Genomic DNA, 19,383 nt, shown 5'->3' on the forward strand with positions numbered 1-19,383 from the left:
TCTCAACCACTGCGCCACCAGGGAAGCCCTGGAAGCCCTAAAGTCTGTTTTTGTGGAGAGTTTTTTTTTGTGTGTGAGAGGTCCTGGGAAATTGGGCACTAGGGTATAATGTCATTAAACTATTGCTAATTATGCCCCGTCTTCCGACATTCAAGTCTGTTTACCTTTTATATTGTTATTTCTCACAACACGAAATCTCCTCTTGGTTCTGTAAGCAGATTACCAATTAAAGTGACTTACTTGCTGAGATTGGATTGAGCATTAGTGTATTTAGTAAAGATTGATTTTTTTGGGGGGAACTCTTTTATTTTGAACTTCAAGACCATGTAACATACGTGGTAGAAACACTGGTTAAACATAACCACAGCTAACCCGTAAGGAACCTTTGTTTCCTAAATTACTGATTCATTAAATGGTGACTGGAAACTTGGCTTCTCTGTGAGTGATGTACAGTTTTTGAGCAGTTACCTACGGAAATCGGATTCCTCCCCTCAGCAATGTGTTGGTTTAGAGAACCATGTTGGTTAAGTCATATTTTAACTTTGTTTTGATAGGCAACTGGATCTAATTGTTGGGTATATATTTCTAGCACCTCTAAAAGAATTTAGGGGTTTTTTGGTCCTCCCCTTGAGGATAAGTGTTTTAAATATCCCTAATTCTCTTAAAGGTTGTGCTAAATAGTGAGGGTAGGACACTTTGCAAATGTTTAGATAAGCACAGAAGGTTGCATTTTACTCTCTTTAGGTTAAAGTAATGAAGAGATCTCTAGTTTCTCTTTCAAAGTCATGGATGGGCTCAGTATCTTTTAATCATTTTTTTGGGGAATGCTGAATAGCTTACGAATTACTGTCTAGAGTGTGCCAGGAGTGGAGTAGTGTAGTGGAAAATGCAGCAATTGATTTAAAACAGCTTCTAGATAGGGGAAATCTAGTGGAAACAATGCTGCATTTGCTTAGGATGTACTGTGAACTGATGCCCAATTATGTCCTTTTAGGCTTAAAGATCCACATAATAGAGGTAGGGTTTTATGATTAAAACAAAAGGTAAGGTGATGGTTTATTTTTCAGTATTCCACAGGACTGTTGTTTGGAGAAAGTATCATGGAAGTTCTGCGTCCACAGCTTATAAGAATTGGTGGACGGGTTTACAGGAAGAATCCCATCCAAGAGCAAACTTATCAACATGAAGACGAAGATGATGACTGTTATCAAGGTAATCCTGGTTGATCTTTGGTCAGATTAGAAGTAAAATGTTCTCCGTATTGTAGAAGCAATTCTTTGTTTCAGTGTATTTCTGTGTGAGCACTGAAATTTGAGATGTTTGGCCTCTTATAGCTCCCTTTGTGTTGACGTCTGAGGGGACAGATGAGTGAGTTTGATGAGGTGTTCTCACTTCATACATCAGGTTGTGTCTCATCTTTGTGCCGAGGCTTAAATGTAATATGGGGTAATTTTAGTTAACTTAATATTAACCATTAATAATCTGTGGCAAATTGAAGTTCTTTTATCTGTAAAGCTATGAAGTAATTTCTATAAATTATTGAAATAAATGAACATGTGCCCAGTGTTAGCTGTTGTTATTATTACTGTTGTGTTGTAATTTTTCTTTTCTTCTTTGCAGTCATATACAGGCAGTTTCAAATACACAACCAACATTATTACTACTTAAAATAGGGGTAATTTTTAAGAAGTAAACTAAACCGTTGAGATGGGCAATACTTTCAGGCTGATTAACTTGGACTTGGGTTTAATGCACAAATAGGGCCTTTCAGGTTCTCTGCTTCCTTTTCCTTTAGGTTTGTAAGCTTTTCCATTAGGCCCTAAACCTTGGGGAATAGTCTTCCCCTTGGTCCTCCCCGCTGTTTCCCTTTTGCCTTGGGGCCTTGAGCTCCTTTATTTCACCCTCCTCCTTTCTCTTTGTCTTGGCTGTATGGAGTAAGTTCTCCAGTATCACTCCTACCTCATTCACTGAAGTGATTTTGTGTTTTAATACTAAAAACCACTGAGTTGTACATTTTAAGAGGATGAGTTTTATGTTACATGAAACACATCTCCAAAAGAAAAAACAGTACAAAAAATTTTACTTTCTTAGCTTTCTGGGAGAAAACAGTTAAATAGTGATATGTAAATACTCCTTTTCCACGGTTCCAAGATTGGAAGATTTAAAATAGTCATGTATTTTTTATTCTTTATTTTTCTTCTAAGAGCAGGTCAGAAGGAATATCAGAGCAGTGTTCTGTAGTGTAAAGTGTATGACTGGTTTTTTTGTGTGTGTATTGCTTTTTTTAAACCTTGAGAGTGGTTGGACAGCTGGTGAGAAAGCAGACTGTTGTCCATAGAGCAGCAGCTCTGAGCGAGATGTTACCATTTCTCTACAGGTCTCGTGGAGTGTGCAGAAGAGTCCTGTGAAGGCTATGAGGTGGTGCAGACCCCGCAAGGTTTCCGGTGTACTCTGAAGGCCCCCAGCCTGCTCTACAAGTGAGTGAGGCCCCCGGCAGCTTCATGGGAAGGCATTTCTAGGAAACATAGCAGGAAGTAGATTCTTCTCTTTTCCACACTTATTGCAATGCTTGATTACTAGTGGTAAAATGGTTTAGTGTTTAATGTCCTAGAATTTCTAAGGACTGATTGTAGATCAGTTTCATCATTTCACATATGTCACCAAGTCCTGTTGATTTTGCTTCTTAAATATCTTTTGAATCTACTTATCTCTTGCTTTACAGCCACCCTGCTGCCTTGTCTGTGAATTACTTCAAGTAGCCTACTTACTGGTCTCTCCACACTGATTCTTGCTCTCTCTTCCAATCAGTTCTTCACATTGAGGGCGGAATGATCTTTTTAAAAGGCAAACCTGATTATTTTACTACCTTTGCTTGAAATCCATTAACATCCTTCCTCTGAAGATGGAATTCTCTTCCATTAGAGCAGTGGCCAAAATCTTGAACATGAGTTAGCCAGCCTTGATTTTTCAGTCTCAGTTCACACCACTGTTTCCCTGGCTTCGCACTTAAGCTTAACTGGTTTTCTTCAGTTTTTCACATGTGCCGTGTTCCTTCCTGCCTTTGAGCCTTGGCATATGCTGTTCCCTTTGCCTTTCAATCTCTCCTGTTCCTTAGCTAGTTTTATTCTCCTTCCTTAGGGAAGCTTGCTTTGACACCGACATCCCCACCGCCACATTGATTTCCCTAGTATACGTTTTCATAACACCCTCTACTTTTCCTTTGTAGCATTTCTCAGTCTTATGTTTATATTTATTTGTGTGCTATTTGATATTTTTCCCACTAGATGGGAAGCTTCTTGAAGGTAGGAATGTGTCCTGTTATTCTCCAATGCTTGTCAAATACTGATGTGCTTTTTCCAGAGTTATCGTTATATGTAAATTGCTTGGAAGCTTTGCCATCCCTTCAGTCTGTGCTTGCTTGCTTGCGTGATGGACCACATTCTGTCTCTTATTAACCACTAATACGGTTAGCTTATGTGGCTGACTGGCTTCTTTTGGGCTTGTGCCTCTGGAGATAGGCTGGTCTGGGAAGTCATAGATTTTTTTTCTGTGTTGTACCAGATGAATAAAGTCTGTCCTTGATCCTCTATGAGAGGAGATCTACAAATATGGAATCATATACCTTTAAGCTCCAAGAGACAAGTAGTTTCATTTTTGTCAACCTTGAGAATCTTCTGAAACACCTATTAAGGATGAAATTCTTATGGAATGTGGCTGAATGCGAAACCAGATGTTAATCCTGACAGCTCACTTTTCTCTCAGGTTCTGGTGACATTTTCTTCTAAGAAACATGATTTTAGAAAGTTGTGGCTCAGGTTCCTGATAAAATCAATGCAACATGTCTTCCTTAATGTATATATTTGCTACTGCTAAGGTGTGTAAAGATTCCTTAAATATCTGATTCTAACTTGATGACCTTTTGAATTCTATATATTCTAAGTACTCATTTTGTTCCAGATGACTTGCAATTTAGATTAGGTATTGGTTCTGCTAAATCCTAATTAATAGACAGTATTTACTAGGAAGACTCCTTCCTCCCTTCCTCCTTTCCTGTCTTATTGAGAAACAATTGTCATACAAGGAAGATTTCTTCTTATGAATCATTTATGTAAGGTTATTTGGATCAAGGAAGAGATTACTTAACCAAAGTAATTTATAATCAAAGCCTAATGGTGATACATGTGTCCACGGACTGGATCTAATACTGTGGTTCTCAACTTCAGGTGCACATTTAAAGCTCCTGGGGAGCTTTAAAAATTCCTGATACCTAGGTGCACCCCAGACCAGTTGAGTCCAAATCTCTGGGAGCTGAACCCAGGCATCATTAGTTTTTGTAGCCCCCCAGGTGATTCCAGTGTGTAGCCAAGATTGAGAACCACTTGATCTGGCAGGAATTTCCACTTACATATTCAATAAAGGAGTCACCCTTTCACTGCATATCTTTTATTGTAGTGAGTGTTTTAGACTTTCCATGTAAACCTCTTTTGGGTCTGGTACTCTTAACTGTAAGGATGCTGTCATGGGCTTAATGAGGATGGCATGGGCTGTACTGAGCTATGTGTCAGTCACTAGGAAGCCCTTTTATATATGATCACATTTAATCCTTAAAACAACCTTATGTTACTTAGGTATTATTCACTCCATTTTTATAAGTGAGGAAATAGGTTTAGAGTGGTTAAATGACTTGCCCAAGGTTTGATTCTAAAGCGTCTTTAACCTCAATCACTTCCCTAAGGTGCCTGGACTATTAATAACACTTTGAGCCAACTACTTAGGGTAAGTTTGTCCACTAGCCACATGCTAACAAACAGGAGCCTGGTTGAAAGCTCCGCTTGTTGATAAGGCCTGGAAAGGCAAGGGCCTGATGGAGTTGGTGCTGCACAGTCCCTAGCCCAACACAGAGAAAAACCACATTGAAACTATGGAGTTCTCGTCCTCTTCTAAACATCTTGTTTTATAAAAATCTGGCTTACTACAGTAGACCTTAATGGAAATAACCGGGCTTGGTTATCCCCATGTAAAAAACAAATGCAGAGTTTTAGACATAGTCACCCATGCTGTTGGATACTGTAATTGAAATCATAGAAGCTGAAATACTGTTGATGAGGAAGTTTTATCTCTTAACTTTATGGTCCTGTGATGGTCTCTTAGTGCTTTATAGACTCTGAAACTTTTCTCCTGGGATCCGGCAGTCTCATTTGCTTTAACACATCTAATTACTGTGGGTTTCAGAAGATAACCTTGGATTGTCAGAATTATTTATGCTAGGAGGCCCAGGCAAGTAATGCAAATGAGCCAGCAGATGATTGAGGTGCAGTCAGTGAAAGACAGTAGGGAGGGACAGGGTTTGTGATGAGCTCATATTCCATTTTTAGGAACGCGCTCATATTCCAGCCTATTTTTGCCATGAGTAGTCAGATCTCCCAATTTTTCAAAAGAACTTAGAAATCTATATTTTTAGGTAAAATTTCCCAATTTTTAGGTGAACTCTCCCAAACAAAACATGCCTATGTGTTTGAATTCAACCTGAGGATTACCTCTTTACTCTCTGTGCTTGAATCTGTCCTGACTGGTGAACCCTGCTCTTTGCTAAGCTCTTTACCTTTATTTAATTAATCAAGGATAATTCCCTTAGGATGAACTCATAATGTAGTTAATTTGCTCTCTAAGAGAACGAGGTTTTCCCCCTTCAAACTGTAGACCCAGTCAAGTGCCCTGTGAGACTGTGCCAGCTTTCCTTTCACTGAACTGCAGACCCAGATTTTGAATATAGTTTTTTATTTATTTATTTATTTTTGGCTGTGTTAGGTCTTTGTTGGTGCCCGCGGGCTTTCTCTACTTGTGGCGAGTGGGGGCTACTTTTCGTTGTGGTGGCTTCTCTTGTTGTGGAGCATGGGCTCTAGGCACGTGGGCTTCAGTAGTTGTGGTGCGTGGGCTTCAGTAGTTGTGGCTCGCGGGCTCTAGAGCCCAGGCTCAGTAGTTGTGGCGCACAGGCTTGGTTGCTCCGCGGCATGTGGGATCTTCCTGGACCAGGGCTCGAACCCGTGTCCCCTGCATTGGCAGGCGGATTCTTAACCACTGCACCACCAGGGAAGTCTCTGAATATAGTTTTGAGAAGCAAGCAGGCATTGAGCATAGTTATTCTTTCTATGTGGTTGAATTGGCTGTAGGATATCATTTTGCCAATGAGTGTAATGCAGTATGTTCTATAAAGCTGTATGATTTGTAATTTCCCCTACAGATACTGAGTTTTTACTGAAGCACTTTTCTATGAGGGAGTGTCTCTGGCCACGTATGATTTAAACATGATGGAGTTCTTTATTCTTGAACATTTTGATTTACGTTAATTAATTTTCTTTATATTATAGGCATATAGTTGGAAAGAGGGGCGACACTAGGAAGAAACTAGAAGTGGAGACCAAAACTTCCATAAGCATTCCTAAGCCTGGACAAGAAGGAGAAATTGGTGAGACCCAATATATATGTTATATTTGGAATCACTTGTGTGTGTGTATGGAATAATGTGACCCAACTGAGGTGTTTGGTGACTATATTCTTTATGTGGTTCTGTAGCTATTGGCCTTTTTATATCAGTGTCAGTCTCCCAAATGAAGAAAGATGTAGTCATACAACCTTAACTTGATTAAGTACCTGGGCCTTAATTTTATACTTCACCACGCACTGATGGAATAAAGCTTCCAGATTTTGTTGTGGACGAGGAAATTTCTTTCATGCTTCAGTAGCTTGAAATGAAGTTGTGAATTATTTCACGTTAGAATTAGAGAAAACCAGTGGGATCAGCAAATTTGAAATAAAGTTCAGACCTTTCCATATTGTTCTCTTGTTTTTATCTTGCTTTGTAGACTAGGAAGGAAATAGTAAGAATAATAATTAAAACAACAACCTGATTCAAATAACTGGTCAGGTGAGGAAGAGTAGTTTAGCAATAGAAATTACGTCAGAAAGTGTCTGTACTAAAGCAACAATGTGAACCAAGGGCATAGGCTTGTGTTGTAAAGTGGCTTTGAGTGAGAGGCACTGGAGGGACAGAATTTTAAAAAACTCATCCTAAAGCAGTAGGACTTCTTCAATGTCGAATAAGTGCAGCAGCCTCCAATAATCCATTTTCCATAATCACTCATAGGTTGTATTAAGTCTTAGGAGAAAAAAATAAGTACTCTTTTCATTTTGTGCTGTGTAAGAATAATCACTGTGGCGGATAAGTAGCAGTTGACTTTAGAGCAGTGCTGTCCAGGAGAACTTTCTGTGATCGTGAACATGTTGTGTATCTGCACTGTCCAGTGCAGGAGCCACTAGCCACACGGGACTGTGATTACTTGAAATGTGGCTAGTGTGACTGAGGAACTGAATTTTAAATACTGCTTCATTCTAATTCATTTAACTTTTAATTTAACTAGCTGTGTGTGGGCTCCTGTTTTGGACAATGAAGTGCTAGAATTTTCCCCAGCCCCTTGGTAACTTCAGCAAACTTTAGCTTTAGGACTTTAATGACATTTTTTTTAAATTAATTAATTAATTTTTGGCTGTGTTGGGTCTTCGTTGCTGCATGCGGGCTTTTCTCTAGTTGCGGTGAGCAGCAGGGGCTACTCTTCGTTGCAGTGCACGGGCTTCTCATTGCAGTGGCTTCTCTTGTTGTGGAGCACGGGCTCTAGGCACGCAGGCTTCAGTAGTTGTGGCATGTGGGCTCAGTAGTTGTGGTTCACGGGCTCTAGAGCACAGGCTCGGTAGTTGTGGCACACGGGCTTAGTTGCTTCGCGGCATGTGGGATCTTCCCGGACCAGGGCTCGAACCTGTGTCCCCTGCATTGGCAGGTGGATTCTTAACCACTGTGCCACCAGGGAAGTCCCTAATGACATTTTTGAAGGACTCTCACTGAAATAAATATTTAGAATTACAGTTAAAAAAACTTGGGTCTTGGGGTTCCCTGGTGGCACAGTGGTTGAGAGTCCGCCTGCCGATGCAGGGGCCACGGGTTTGTGCCCCGGTCTGGGAAGATCCCACATGCCGCGGAGCCACTGGGCCCGTGAGCCATGGCCGCGGAGCCTGCGCTCCACAACGGGAGAGGCCACAACAGTGAGGGGCCTGCGTACCGCAAAAAAAAACTTGGGTCTTACCTTAAGTGTTAAAGTTCAAGTTACAAATATTGAAGTAATTTTATTAATTGCATTAAAGCTTATTTCTTTTTATTACCTGATTTAAAAATTAATACATGCTTTCAAAAACAAAAACTTGTAGAAATTATATATAAAGTATAAAGGGAAGTCTCTTGTGTTATGAACCTCAGCCATAATTGCTGTTAATAGTTGAATCTGTTCTGCATTTTTTCTATGCATATAGCAACAGATGGATAATAATTTTTATTTTGGTAAAAATTATAACATGCTATAAATGTAGAGACCTTAGCCATTTTAAGATACTGGAGTCATTCCAAAACTTATTCAGAAAAGGTTAGACAGGTTGTTAAGATTCCATTTTCACTTAGAAAGCACAAATATTTAAGTGTGAAAAATAAGTGTGTCTAATCATTAAAAGTAAGAATTTAGTGGAACTAATTTAACTGAAAAAGAAGAGGATAAACTGGTTATGGTCTTGTAGGGAAGTAAAGTATATAGAAAAATCAAATTTATTGCTTACAGTAAATTGGGTTGTGCTGTGAAATCACGACTGCCGGTGCATTGGTGTGGTATATGCTGTAATTAGTTATTTTCTTTTGCCTCTCCTAAATTAGAGAAACTAGAGAAGAAAATGATCTAGTAGGTTTTAATTTGTCCTCTAGATAAGGATCTGGTCTAGTCTGTTTTGAAGTCTCAGGCAATGGGATGTAAGAAGATGCTTTTAAAGTGTTGTTGTCATTGTAGTTAGGCAATTGGTTTTTTTAAAGTTTCACATCAATGCCTTTAATTGTTTTCTTTCTCTGTATCCCTTATTGTAGTCTTTAGACCCATGCCATGTAAATTCTGGTCCTCTCAGATATAATATTCTAATATTTTAGAATATTTCTAACCTCATCATATTTGCTTTTTAGTAATTGTTTGCTCAACTTTGAATCTTTTTCTGGAAATCAGCCTGAGCACCTTTGAAGTGCCCTTTTCAGTTTTCTATGTTAAAAAATGAAAATGTCTTATTAGTCTTATTCTCTACTGAACCACCTTCTTAATGGAAAATAATAGATTTAGCATATTGTACTAAATTTTTACAGAAATAAAACATAAACATGAATTTTAAGCTTCCATCTCCTCCATCCCTTTTCCTTTTATTTTCTCACCATATTTTGTCTCTTGCAGAAATAATTACAATTTCTACTTTCCCTTAATTTTGTCCCAGTTTACCATTGAATACTCCTTTGTCAGTATTTCTATAGCACATTATTTGAATGCCTGCTAGGATACTTCCCTTCACTGGGCATCTGAGTCTTTTGGATTCTCAAAGGATCCTATTTGAAAATATCAATGATGTCATTAGAAAATATCATATCTCAGCTTCTTACATTTTTTGGTTATTACTTATGTCAATTTTTTACTTAGGCAAACAGTTTTTAGGCTTTCTGTTAATTAATTCATTCATAGTTTACTTCTTTTCTTAGAAATTTCCATCTTGTTTCTCTACAACGAAATGGGTATGATAATTTCATTCTTATTAAGAAATAGATAGGTTGTTCTTTAGAAAGTTTCAAGTGCTTTAATGGGAAGTATTAAAGAAATAATTCCATTTGTTTGTCCTAACTTCTGCAGTTGCTTGGAAGGAACAAGCTTTGTGGTCTTGAAAGTACATAGCACATTTTGCTATTATTAGAGTTAATACTTCAATATTTTATGTTCAGAAGTCTGTCCTTTCCTCTATAATAAATAGTCTGTTAAAATGCCAGTTTTGTTCATTGTTCCTATCTTGTGCACCTTTCCTTAGTTTCTGTTTTGGACCAAGCACTGCCAGTTCTGGAACCTAGAAGTTTAATCTCTGCTTAAACAGAGGTTGTGTAATCCCTAAATGACTTTTTTTCTTTGCAGACAGTGGTGTTAAGGCTTTGTGGCTTTTTCCCCTATTTTCGTTTACATATGTGTAAAGACAGCCCAGACCAAAGAAGACCAAATTATACCAAGGCGTGGAAATTTGATATTCATACATACATTGCAGATATAGATAAAACTTTTACTTTAACCTTATATTTTCATACAGTTAGGGTAGGATTGTATATACTGTAGTAGACTCTCTTCTGCTCTTTTACTATAGTGAATCACTACAAATTCTGCCACAGTATTTTTAAAAATTGAGGTAAAATTTACATGACAGAAAGCTCCACTCTTTTTGTTCTTAACTTTTTATTGTTATTTTAATTTCTGTGTGATATATTGTTCTTTTTTTAAATGGTAGAATATACACAACGTAAAATTTACCATTTAGACCACTTTAAAGTGTTGGATTCAGTGGCATTTAGTATATTTACAGTGTTGTGCAACCTTCACCACTGTCTAATTCCAGAACATTTTATCACCCAAAAAGAAAACCCCATACCCATTAAACAATCACTCCCCATTCCTCACTACTCCCCAGCTCTTGGCTACCACTGATCTGCTTTCTGACTCTCTGAATTTGTCTGTTTAGGTATTTACTATATGTGGAAACATACAATACGTGGCCTTTGTGTCTGGCATCTTTAACTTAGCACAATGTTTTCAGGATTGATCCATGTTTTTGCATGTATCAATACTTCACTCCTTTTTTTTGGCTGAGTAGTATTTCAGTGTATGGAAATACCACATTTTATTTATTCGCTTATTGGTTAATGGACATTTGTGTTTTTCCACCTTTTGGCTCTCGTGAACAGAACTGCTATGAACATTTGTACAGGTTTTAAAATTTTATTTATTTATTTATTTTTGGCTGCATTGTGTCTTCGTTGCTGTGCACAGGCTTTCTCTAGTTGCAGTGAGTGGGGGCTACTCTTCATTGAGGTGTGTGGGCTTCTCATTTCAGTGGCTTCTCTTGTTGAAGAGCATGGTCTCTAGGCACATGGGCTTCAGTAGTTGTGGCACGCAGGCTCAGTAGTTGTGGTTCGAGGGCTCTAGAGCACAGGCTTATTAGTTGTGGTGCACAGGCTTAGTTGCTCTGTGGTATGTGGGATCTTCCTGAACCAGGGCTCGAACCCGTGTCCCCTGCATTGGCAGATGGATTCTTAACTGCTGTGCCACCAGGGAAGTCCCTGTACAGGTTTTTTCTTTGAACACCTGTTTTTACTTCCTTTGAGTTTCTATCTAGGAGTGAATTCCTGGGTCACATGGTATTTTTCTGTGTACCTTTTCAAAGAACTGCCAAACTTTTCCATGGCAACTGTACCATTTTACATTCATACCAGCAAGGTATGAGGGATTGCTTGTAGCTTTTGAACTCATTTCTCTACTTCATCAGATGGCCTTGAGGTTATTCTGTTTTTAAACCTCATTCTGCTTAGACTGAATTTATTAACAGCTTTCTTACCCTTGGTACTGTCCCCTGTTCAGAATTATGTACACATTCATGACAATTTTATTCTCCAGAGCTGACAGTTTCAAGAGGTCACCTATTTTACAACCATTTGATGGTCCTTGAGCATTTTAATATTTGCCTTTTTTTTTTTGCTTACAGTAATCACTGGCCAGCATCGAAGTGGTGTAATTTCAGCCCGAACTCGGATTGATGTTCTTTTGCTCACTTTTAGAAGAAAGCAGCCCTTCACTCACTTCCTTGCCTTTTTCCTCAATGAAGCTGAGGTTCAGGAGCGATTTCTGAAGTTCCAGGAAGAAGTACTGGAGAAGTGCTCCATGGTAAGCAGCAAACAGAACAAAACAAAAAGTTAAAGAAAAAAATATAAAGAAGAGTACAAAAATGACTCATAATTCAAACAGTAGAAAGATACAAGCCTCTTCTCCCACTGAATAAAGGGAACCATTTCTAACGGTTTCTTTTAATTCTGAACTGCAAAAAATATATAGACATATAAGCACATAAGTTTCTATGTTACAGAAATATCCTTTAAAGGATGTTGAAGACACAAAGGGATCATCCTAATATCCACACTATTCTGCACTTTGTGGGTGTATTTTTATGCATTTTAACGCATGTATAGATTTCTGTAGCCACCTACCACAATCAGGATACAGAAGAGCTCTACTCCCCCCAAAAACTTCCTCATGTTGTCTCTTACAGTCACCTCTTCCTCACCCCATACTTTGGCAATCACTGATCTCTTCTTGGTTACTATAGTGTTGTCTTCCTGAGAATGTCATATAAGTGGAATCATACAGTATGTAACCTTTTGAGATTGGTTTTGGCTTTCAGGTTCATCCGAGTTGTGGTATGTTTCACTAATTTGTCCCCTCTCATTAATTTGTTTTCAGTTTTTGGCAGTTATGAATAGAACTACTATAAACATCTGTGTACAGGTTTTTATGTGAACATAGTTTTCATTTCTTTAAAGTAAATATCCAGGAGTGGGATTGCTGGGATATATGGTAGGTATATGTTTAACTTCATAAGAAACTACCAAACTGTTTCTCAGAGTGCCTGTACTATGCATTCCCATCAACAGCATAAGAGAATTCCAATTGTTCTGCACCCTTGCCAGCATTTGGTGGTGTTGGCATTTTCATTTTAGCCATTCTAATAAACGTGTAGTGATATGTTATTGTGTTTTTTTTTTTTTTTTTTGGCTGCATTGGGTCTTCGTTGCTGTGTGTGGGTTTTCTCTAGTTGCGGCGAGCAGGGGCTACTCTTCATTGCAGTGTGCAGGCTTCTCATTGTGGTGGCTTCTCTTGTTGCAGAGCACAGGTTCTAGGTGTGCGGGCTTCACTAGTTGCAGCACTTGGGCTCACTAGTTGAGGCTCGTGGGCTCTAGAACGCAGGCTTGGTAGTTGTGGTGCATGGGCTTAGTTGCTCTGTGGCATGTGGGATCTTCTCGGGCCAGGGTTCAAACCCGTGTCCCTTGCATTGGCAGGCAGATGCTTTTTTTTTTTTTTTTTTTGCGGTACGCGGGCCTTTCACTGTTGTGGCCTCTCTCGTTGTGGAGCGCAGTCTCCGGACGCGCAGGCCCAGCGGCCATGGCTCACGGGCCCAGCCGCTATGCGGCATGTGGGATCCTCCCAGACTGGGCCACGAACCCGTGTCCCCTGCATCGGCAGGCGGACTTTCAACCACTGCGCCACCAGGGAAGCCCAGCAGGCGGATTCTTAACCACTCTGCAACCAGGGAAGTCCCTCTTATTGTGGTTTTAACTTGTACTTCTCTAATGGCTAATGATGTCGAACATTTTTTTTTAAATGTATTTATTTATTTTTGGCTGTGTTGGGTCTTCGTTTCTGTACAAGGGCTTTCTCCAGTTGCAGTGAGCGGGGGCCCCTCTTCATCGCGGTGCACGGGCCTCTCACTGTTGCGGTCTCTTGTTGTGGAGCACAGGCTCCAGACTTGCAGCCTCAGTAGTTGTGGCTCACGGGCCCAGTTGGTCCGCGGCATGTGGGATCCTCCCAGACCAGGGCTCGAACCCGTGTCCCCTGCGTTAGCAGGCGGATTCTCAGCCACTGTGCCACCAGGGAAGCCCTGAACATCTTTTTTAATGTGCCTTTTTGCCATTCTTTTATCTGCTTTGGTGAGGTATTATCTTTTACACAACTTAAAACTGTTTTCTTACTGTTGAGTTTTGAGAGTTCTTTTATATATATTCTGGATACAAGTCCTTTCAAGGATATGTGATTTCCAGATATTTTCCCCAGTCTGTAGCTTATCTCTTCATTCTCTTATCAGTGACTTTTGCAGAGCAAAAGTTTTAAATTTCGATGAAGTCCAATTTATTAATTTTTCTTTTATGGATTGAACTTTTGATGTCATATATAAGAACTTTTTGCCTAACCCCAAGTCACAAATGTTTTCCCTTAGAATTTTCATGGTTTTGCTTTTTTATATTTAGATCTGTGACCTAGTTAATTTTTGTGTAAGTTGTAAAGTTTAGGTCGGGGTTCATTTTTTTGCATATGGATGTCCATGCTGTGCTTTCTTTTTATTTATTTGTTTAAAATTTACTTATTTTATTTATTTTTATTTTTGGCTGCATTGGGTCTTCGTTGCTGCATGCGGGCTTTCTCTAGTTGCTGCGAGCGGGGGCTACTCTTCCTTGCGGTGCGCAGGCTTCTCTTGTTGTGGAGCACAGGCTCTAGGCTCCTGGGCTTCAGTAGTTGTGGCATGCAGCCTTAGTAGTTGTGGCTCACGGGCTCTAGAGCACAGGCTCAGTAGTTGTGTGACACAGGCTTAGTTGCTCTGCGGCATGTGGGATATTCCCAGGCCAGGGCTCGAACCTGTGTTCCCTGCATTGGCAGGCAGATTTTTAACCACTGCGCCACCAGGGAAGCCCCATGCTCTGTTTTCTTAATCTTGTAATAAGGAGAGGAATAAAAGCATGTGGAATAAAATAGAAGTGTGGTTAGTATTTATTTATTTATTTATTTTGGTTCTTGAGACAGATGGACATACATCTGATTCTGGATTCCTCTATCTGTGTAGACTTGAGCAAGTGAACCTCTCCAAATTTTTACAGCCTGCTTTGGAGAGTTGTAGGAAGGATTAAATGAGATAACATATAGTACTCAGCATGGTGCTTGATACAGAATAAGCATTTAATAAATGGTGACTGCTACTCCTGATATTTTTATGACTGGTTAGGTTAAAATTGTTAGTATTACTTGGAGTATTCAGAGTAGGTGAGTGCTATATTTGATAGCTGTGGGCAAGGTCAGTGAAAATGTTTTTGGTGAAAATTTTTACAAAATCCTTTCTTCCTTCTCTTTTTCCCTTCTCTTGTTTGTCCTGTCCACATTGCTCAAGCTGGGTCCTAGGTTTTAGAATATAGTGAGATATAGGTATGCAGATATAGAAGTATTAGAATCCAAGTACTTTTATGGGACAGGGGGTGACAGTTGGTCAACTTAATTATTTAAGAAGGAGGCTATGATGGTGAGAAGATTCAGACTGGGCAAATGTGAGTAGACAGCATAGAATTGTATAATCTATTTTTAGATGACTTCTTTGGCATTTATGTGCTTGAACAAAGGTACGTTTATAAGTTCAATACACAAATACTATATATATGTGTATGCGTACATATATATGATTAGTAAACCATCAGAATATTACTAATTGTCATTAGTAAACCATCAGTATCTTTTTTCCTCTTAACATTTCATAGCAAGATGATTTCATTCTCAGTGGGAGTGGAGGGTCGGGTAGGAGAAGATCAAGAATGCTGAAGTTATAAAGACACAGATGTAGAGAATGGACTTGAGAACAGGGCGGGGGGAAGGGTAAGCTGGGACGAAGTGAGAGAGTGGCATGCACATATATACACTACCAAATGTAAAATAGATAGCTAGTGGGAAGCAGCCTCATAGCACAGGGAGATCAGCTCGGTGCTTTGTGACCACCTAGAGGGGTGCGTTAGGGAGGGTGGGAGGGAGATGCAAGAGGGAGGGGACATGAGGATATATCTATACATATAGCTGATTCACTTTGTTATACAGTAGCAACTAACAACAATGTAAAGCAATTATACTCCAATAAAGGTGTTTCAAAAAAAAGCGGAAGTTTCAGTATGGTCTGGTAAATTTTGTGGGGGTGGTGCTGGTAAGTTTTGGAGTTGTTTTGCCTTGTTAATACCACTTAGTGAAGCTCAGTGATTATTTATTTTTTGGAGTATTACAAATACTTGATATTTGACAAGCAGATTATAATAAATTAGCCTTTTTCTTTCTGTGTGTGTGTGTATACGTGTGAACAGTTTCTCAGTTTTCTTTTGGATCCTGACAAGGGCTGACAGGGAGCAAATATTGGAATAATTACTTTAACTCAGCTCGAATGAGATTGGCCACTATGAATGTCATGCTGGCCTTAATCAGTCCAAAGTACTTCCTTCCTGCTTTCAGGGAGACTCCATACTGACATTGTCTTCTTCCTGCTTTTATTTTATTTTATTTTTCATTTATTTATTTTTTTAACATCTTTATTGGAGTATAATTGCTTTACAATGGTGTGTTAGTTTCTGCTTTATAACAAAGTGAATCAGTTATACATATACATATATCCCCATATCTCTTCCCTCTTGCATCTCCCTCCCTCCCACCCTCCCTATCCCACCCCTCTAGGTGGTCACAGAGCACCGAGCTGATCTCCTTGTGCTATGTGGCTGCTTCCCACTAGCTATCTATTTTACGTTTGGTAGTGTATATATGTCCATGCCATTCTCTCACTTTGTCACAGCTTACCGTTCCCCCTCCCCATATCATCAAGTCCATTCTCTAGTAGGTCTGTGTCTTTATTCCTGTCTTACCCCTAGGTTCTTAATGACCTTTTTTTTTTTTCCTTAGGTTCCATATGTATGTGGTAGCATACGGTATTTGTTTTTCTCTTTCTGACTTAACTTCACTCTATATGACAGACTCTGGGTCCATCCACCTCACTACAAATAACTCAATTTCGTTTCTTTTTATGGCTGAGTTATATTCCATTGTATATATGTGCCACATCTTCTTTATCCATTCATCCGATGATGGACACTTAGGTTGCTTCCATGTCCTGGCTATTGTAAACAGAGCTGCAATGAACATTTTGGTACATGACTCTTTTTGAATTACGGTTTTCTCAGGATATGCCTTCCTGCTTTTAAATCAAGTCCTGCTAACAGCAGGGAAGTAAGCACAGCATAAAAGAGTTAATAAGGGACCATTATCTATTTATTTATTTGCGGTTCGCGGGCCTCTCACTGTTGTGGCCTCTCCCGTTGCGGAGCACAGGCTCTGGACGCGCAGACTCAGCGGCCATGGCTCACTGGCCCAGCCGCTCCGCGGCACGTGGGATCCTCCCAGACCGGGGCACGAACCCGCGTCCCCCGCATCGGCAGGCGGACTCTCAACCACTGGGCCACCAGGGAAGCCCTGTCTACTTACTATATGGAAGAAGGTTTTTACTGAATTTCATTCTGATGTTAGAACGACAGATGACTGTAAAACCATGTAGGCGTTTTCCACTGGTACTCTGCTTTTTTTTTAATATAAATTTATTTATTATTTATTTTTGGCTGCATTGGGTCTTTGTTGCTGTACGCGGGCTTTCTCTAGTTGCAGCAAGCGGGGCTACTCTTTGTTGCGGTGCATGGGTTTCTCATTGCGGTGCTTCTCTTGTTGTGGAGCATGGGGTCTAGGCACGTGGGCTTCAGTAGTTGTAGCACGCAGGCTCAGTAGTTGTGGTTAGAAGGCTGTAGAGCGCAGGCTCAGTAGCTGTGGTGCATGGGCTTAGTTGCTCCAAGGCATGTGGGATCTTCCCGGGCGAGGGCTCGAACCCATGTCCCCTGCATTGGCAGGCGGATTCTCAACCACTTCACCACCAGGGAAGTCCCTGGTACTCTGCTTTTATTTTTCCAACTTAGCAGAGTTCCTTTGTAGAAACTTTGAAGAATGTATGCCTGTTCATTGAGATAGCAGTTGTTTCCTGAAAGACTATGTGGCCCTCAGTCTTGTTTTGATTTCTCTGACACTCATTTGACATCTCTGATGAGAGTTTCTTCATCTGTAAAATAGGAGTGGTCTCAACATTCTCTTACATATAAGAAAAAGATGACATCTCTTGGTATAAAGTTGGCTCATACGTTTTTGAATTTACATATGTATGTATTATATACATTTATTAAAATTAAGTTACACACACTGTTTTGTAACTACCTTTTTGATTTTTTTTTTTTTTTTTTGGCCACGCCATGCAGCTTGTGGAATCTCAGTTCCCTGACCAGAGACTGAACCCGGGCCCCAGCAGTGAGAGCCTGGAATCCTAACCACTAAGCCACTAGGAACCTCCCTACTTTTTCGATTTAACAACATGTTTCAGGTCAATATAAGTAAATCTAATTGCTGCTTCTAATTGCTATGAAGTATCCTAGTCTATGAATGTACCCTAACTTACTTAATTAATACCCTATTGATGGACCATTGAAAGAAATTATTTCTATTAAATAATGCTATAAAGAACATTTTTGTAAATGCATCTTTGTGTTCTTGGCTGATGGTTTCTTTGAGGTACATTTTGGGATAATTTCTTAGAACTGGAATACATGGGTTAAGGGAATGTAAACTTAAAAATTTTTGATAGTTTTTTCCATTTTATTTTAAAAATCTGCCTTTTTGAGTTACAACTTACAAACAATATAATGCACCCATTTTAAGAGTATGCTTTGATGAATTTTGACAGACATGTACAGCAGTGCAACAACCATCAAAAACAAGATGTAGAACATTTCCATCACCCCAAAAATTCCCTTGCACTACCTCTTTGCAGCCACTTCCTGCTATCTCATCTCCTACTAGTGATTCCAGGCAACCACTTATCTGCTGTCTGTTACTACTGGATTTCCCTTTGTTAGAATTTCATATAAATGCAATTATGCAGTATATAGTCTTTTTTTTTTTTAATTCTTTGGTCGCACTGTGCAGCATGTAGTATCTTAGTTCCCCAACCAGGGATCAAACCCACGCGCCTTGCATTGGAAGCACAGAGTCTTAACCACTGGACCACCAGGGAAGTCCCCAGTATATAGTGTTTTGTGTGGCTTTTTTTTTGTTCAGCATAACATTTTTGAGCATCATTCATGTTGGTGTGTGTTACAGTAGTTCATTTCTTTTTATTGCTAAGTATATTCCTTTGCATGAATGTACCAAAATTTGTTTATCCATTCAACTATGTGGGTGGTTTCTAGTCTTTGGCTCTTATAAATGAAGCTATTTTAATCATTTGTACAAAAATCTTTGTGTTAAGTATATGTTTTTATTCCTCTTGGGCAAGTACTTAGGAGTATAATTGTTGGATCAAGTGCAGATATATGTTTAGTTTTATAGAAAACTTAGAACTATTCCTTACGTGGTGGTGCCTCTTCCTACCACAAATGATATATGAGAGTTTAGGTTGTTCCACATTCTTGCCAGCATTTGGTGGTGTCTTTTTTATTTTTTTTAATTGAAGTATTGTTGATTTACAATGTTTTGTTAATTTCTGGTGTACAGCAATGTGATTCATTTATACATACATATACATATTCTTTTTCATATTCTTTTCCATTATGGTTTATTACAGGATATTGAATATAGTTCCCTGTGCTATACAGTAGGACCTTTTTGTTTATTTATTTTGTATATAGTAGTTTGTATATGCTAATCCCAAACTCCTAATTTATTTCTCCCCAATCACCTTTTCCCTTTGGTAATCATAAATTTGTTTTCTGTGTCTGTGAGTTTGTTTTATAAATAAGTTAATTTGTATCACATTTTAGATTCCATATGTAAGTGATACCATATGATATTTGTC

At 39.2% G+C, this 19,383-nt stretch overlaps 1 protein-coding gene across 3 annotated transcripts in view; it reads left to right on the top strand.

Annotated features, from left to right (window-relative positions):
• Positions 1–19,383, top strand: part of ASCC1 (activating signal cointegrator 1 complex subunit 1) — a 101,330-nt gene that overhangs the window by 851 nt on the left and 81,096 nt on the right. For all 3 annotated transcript variants that reach the window (XM_082855097.1, XM_082855099.1, XM_082855098.1), the window contains exons 2-5: positions 1,068–1,212; positions 2,378–2,477; positions 6,369–6,466; positions 11,641–11,819. In XM_082855097.1, coding sequence (XP_082711223.1) covers positions 1,101–1,212; positions 2,378–2,477; positions 6,369–6,466; positions 11,641–11,819 — 489 coding nt within the window. In that variant the 5' untranslated portion in view covers positions 1,068–1,100. The remainder of the gene's footprint in view (positions 1–1,067; positions 1,213–2,377; positions 2,478–6,368; positions 6,467–11,640; positions 11,820–19,383) is intronic.

This window comes from Leucopleurus acutus (assembly GCF_964270905.1).
Source record: "Leucopleurus acutus genome assembly, chromosome: 14".
Taxonomy (NCBI): domain Eukaryota; kingdom Metazoa; phylum Chordata; class Mammalia; order Artiodactyla; family Delphinidae; genus Leucopleurus; species Leucopleurus acutus.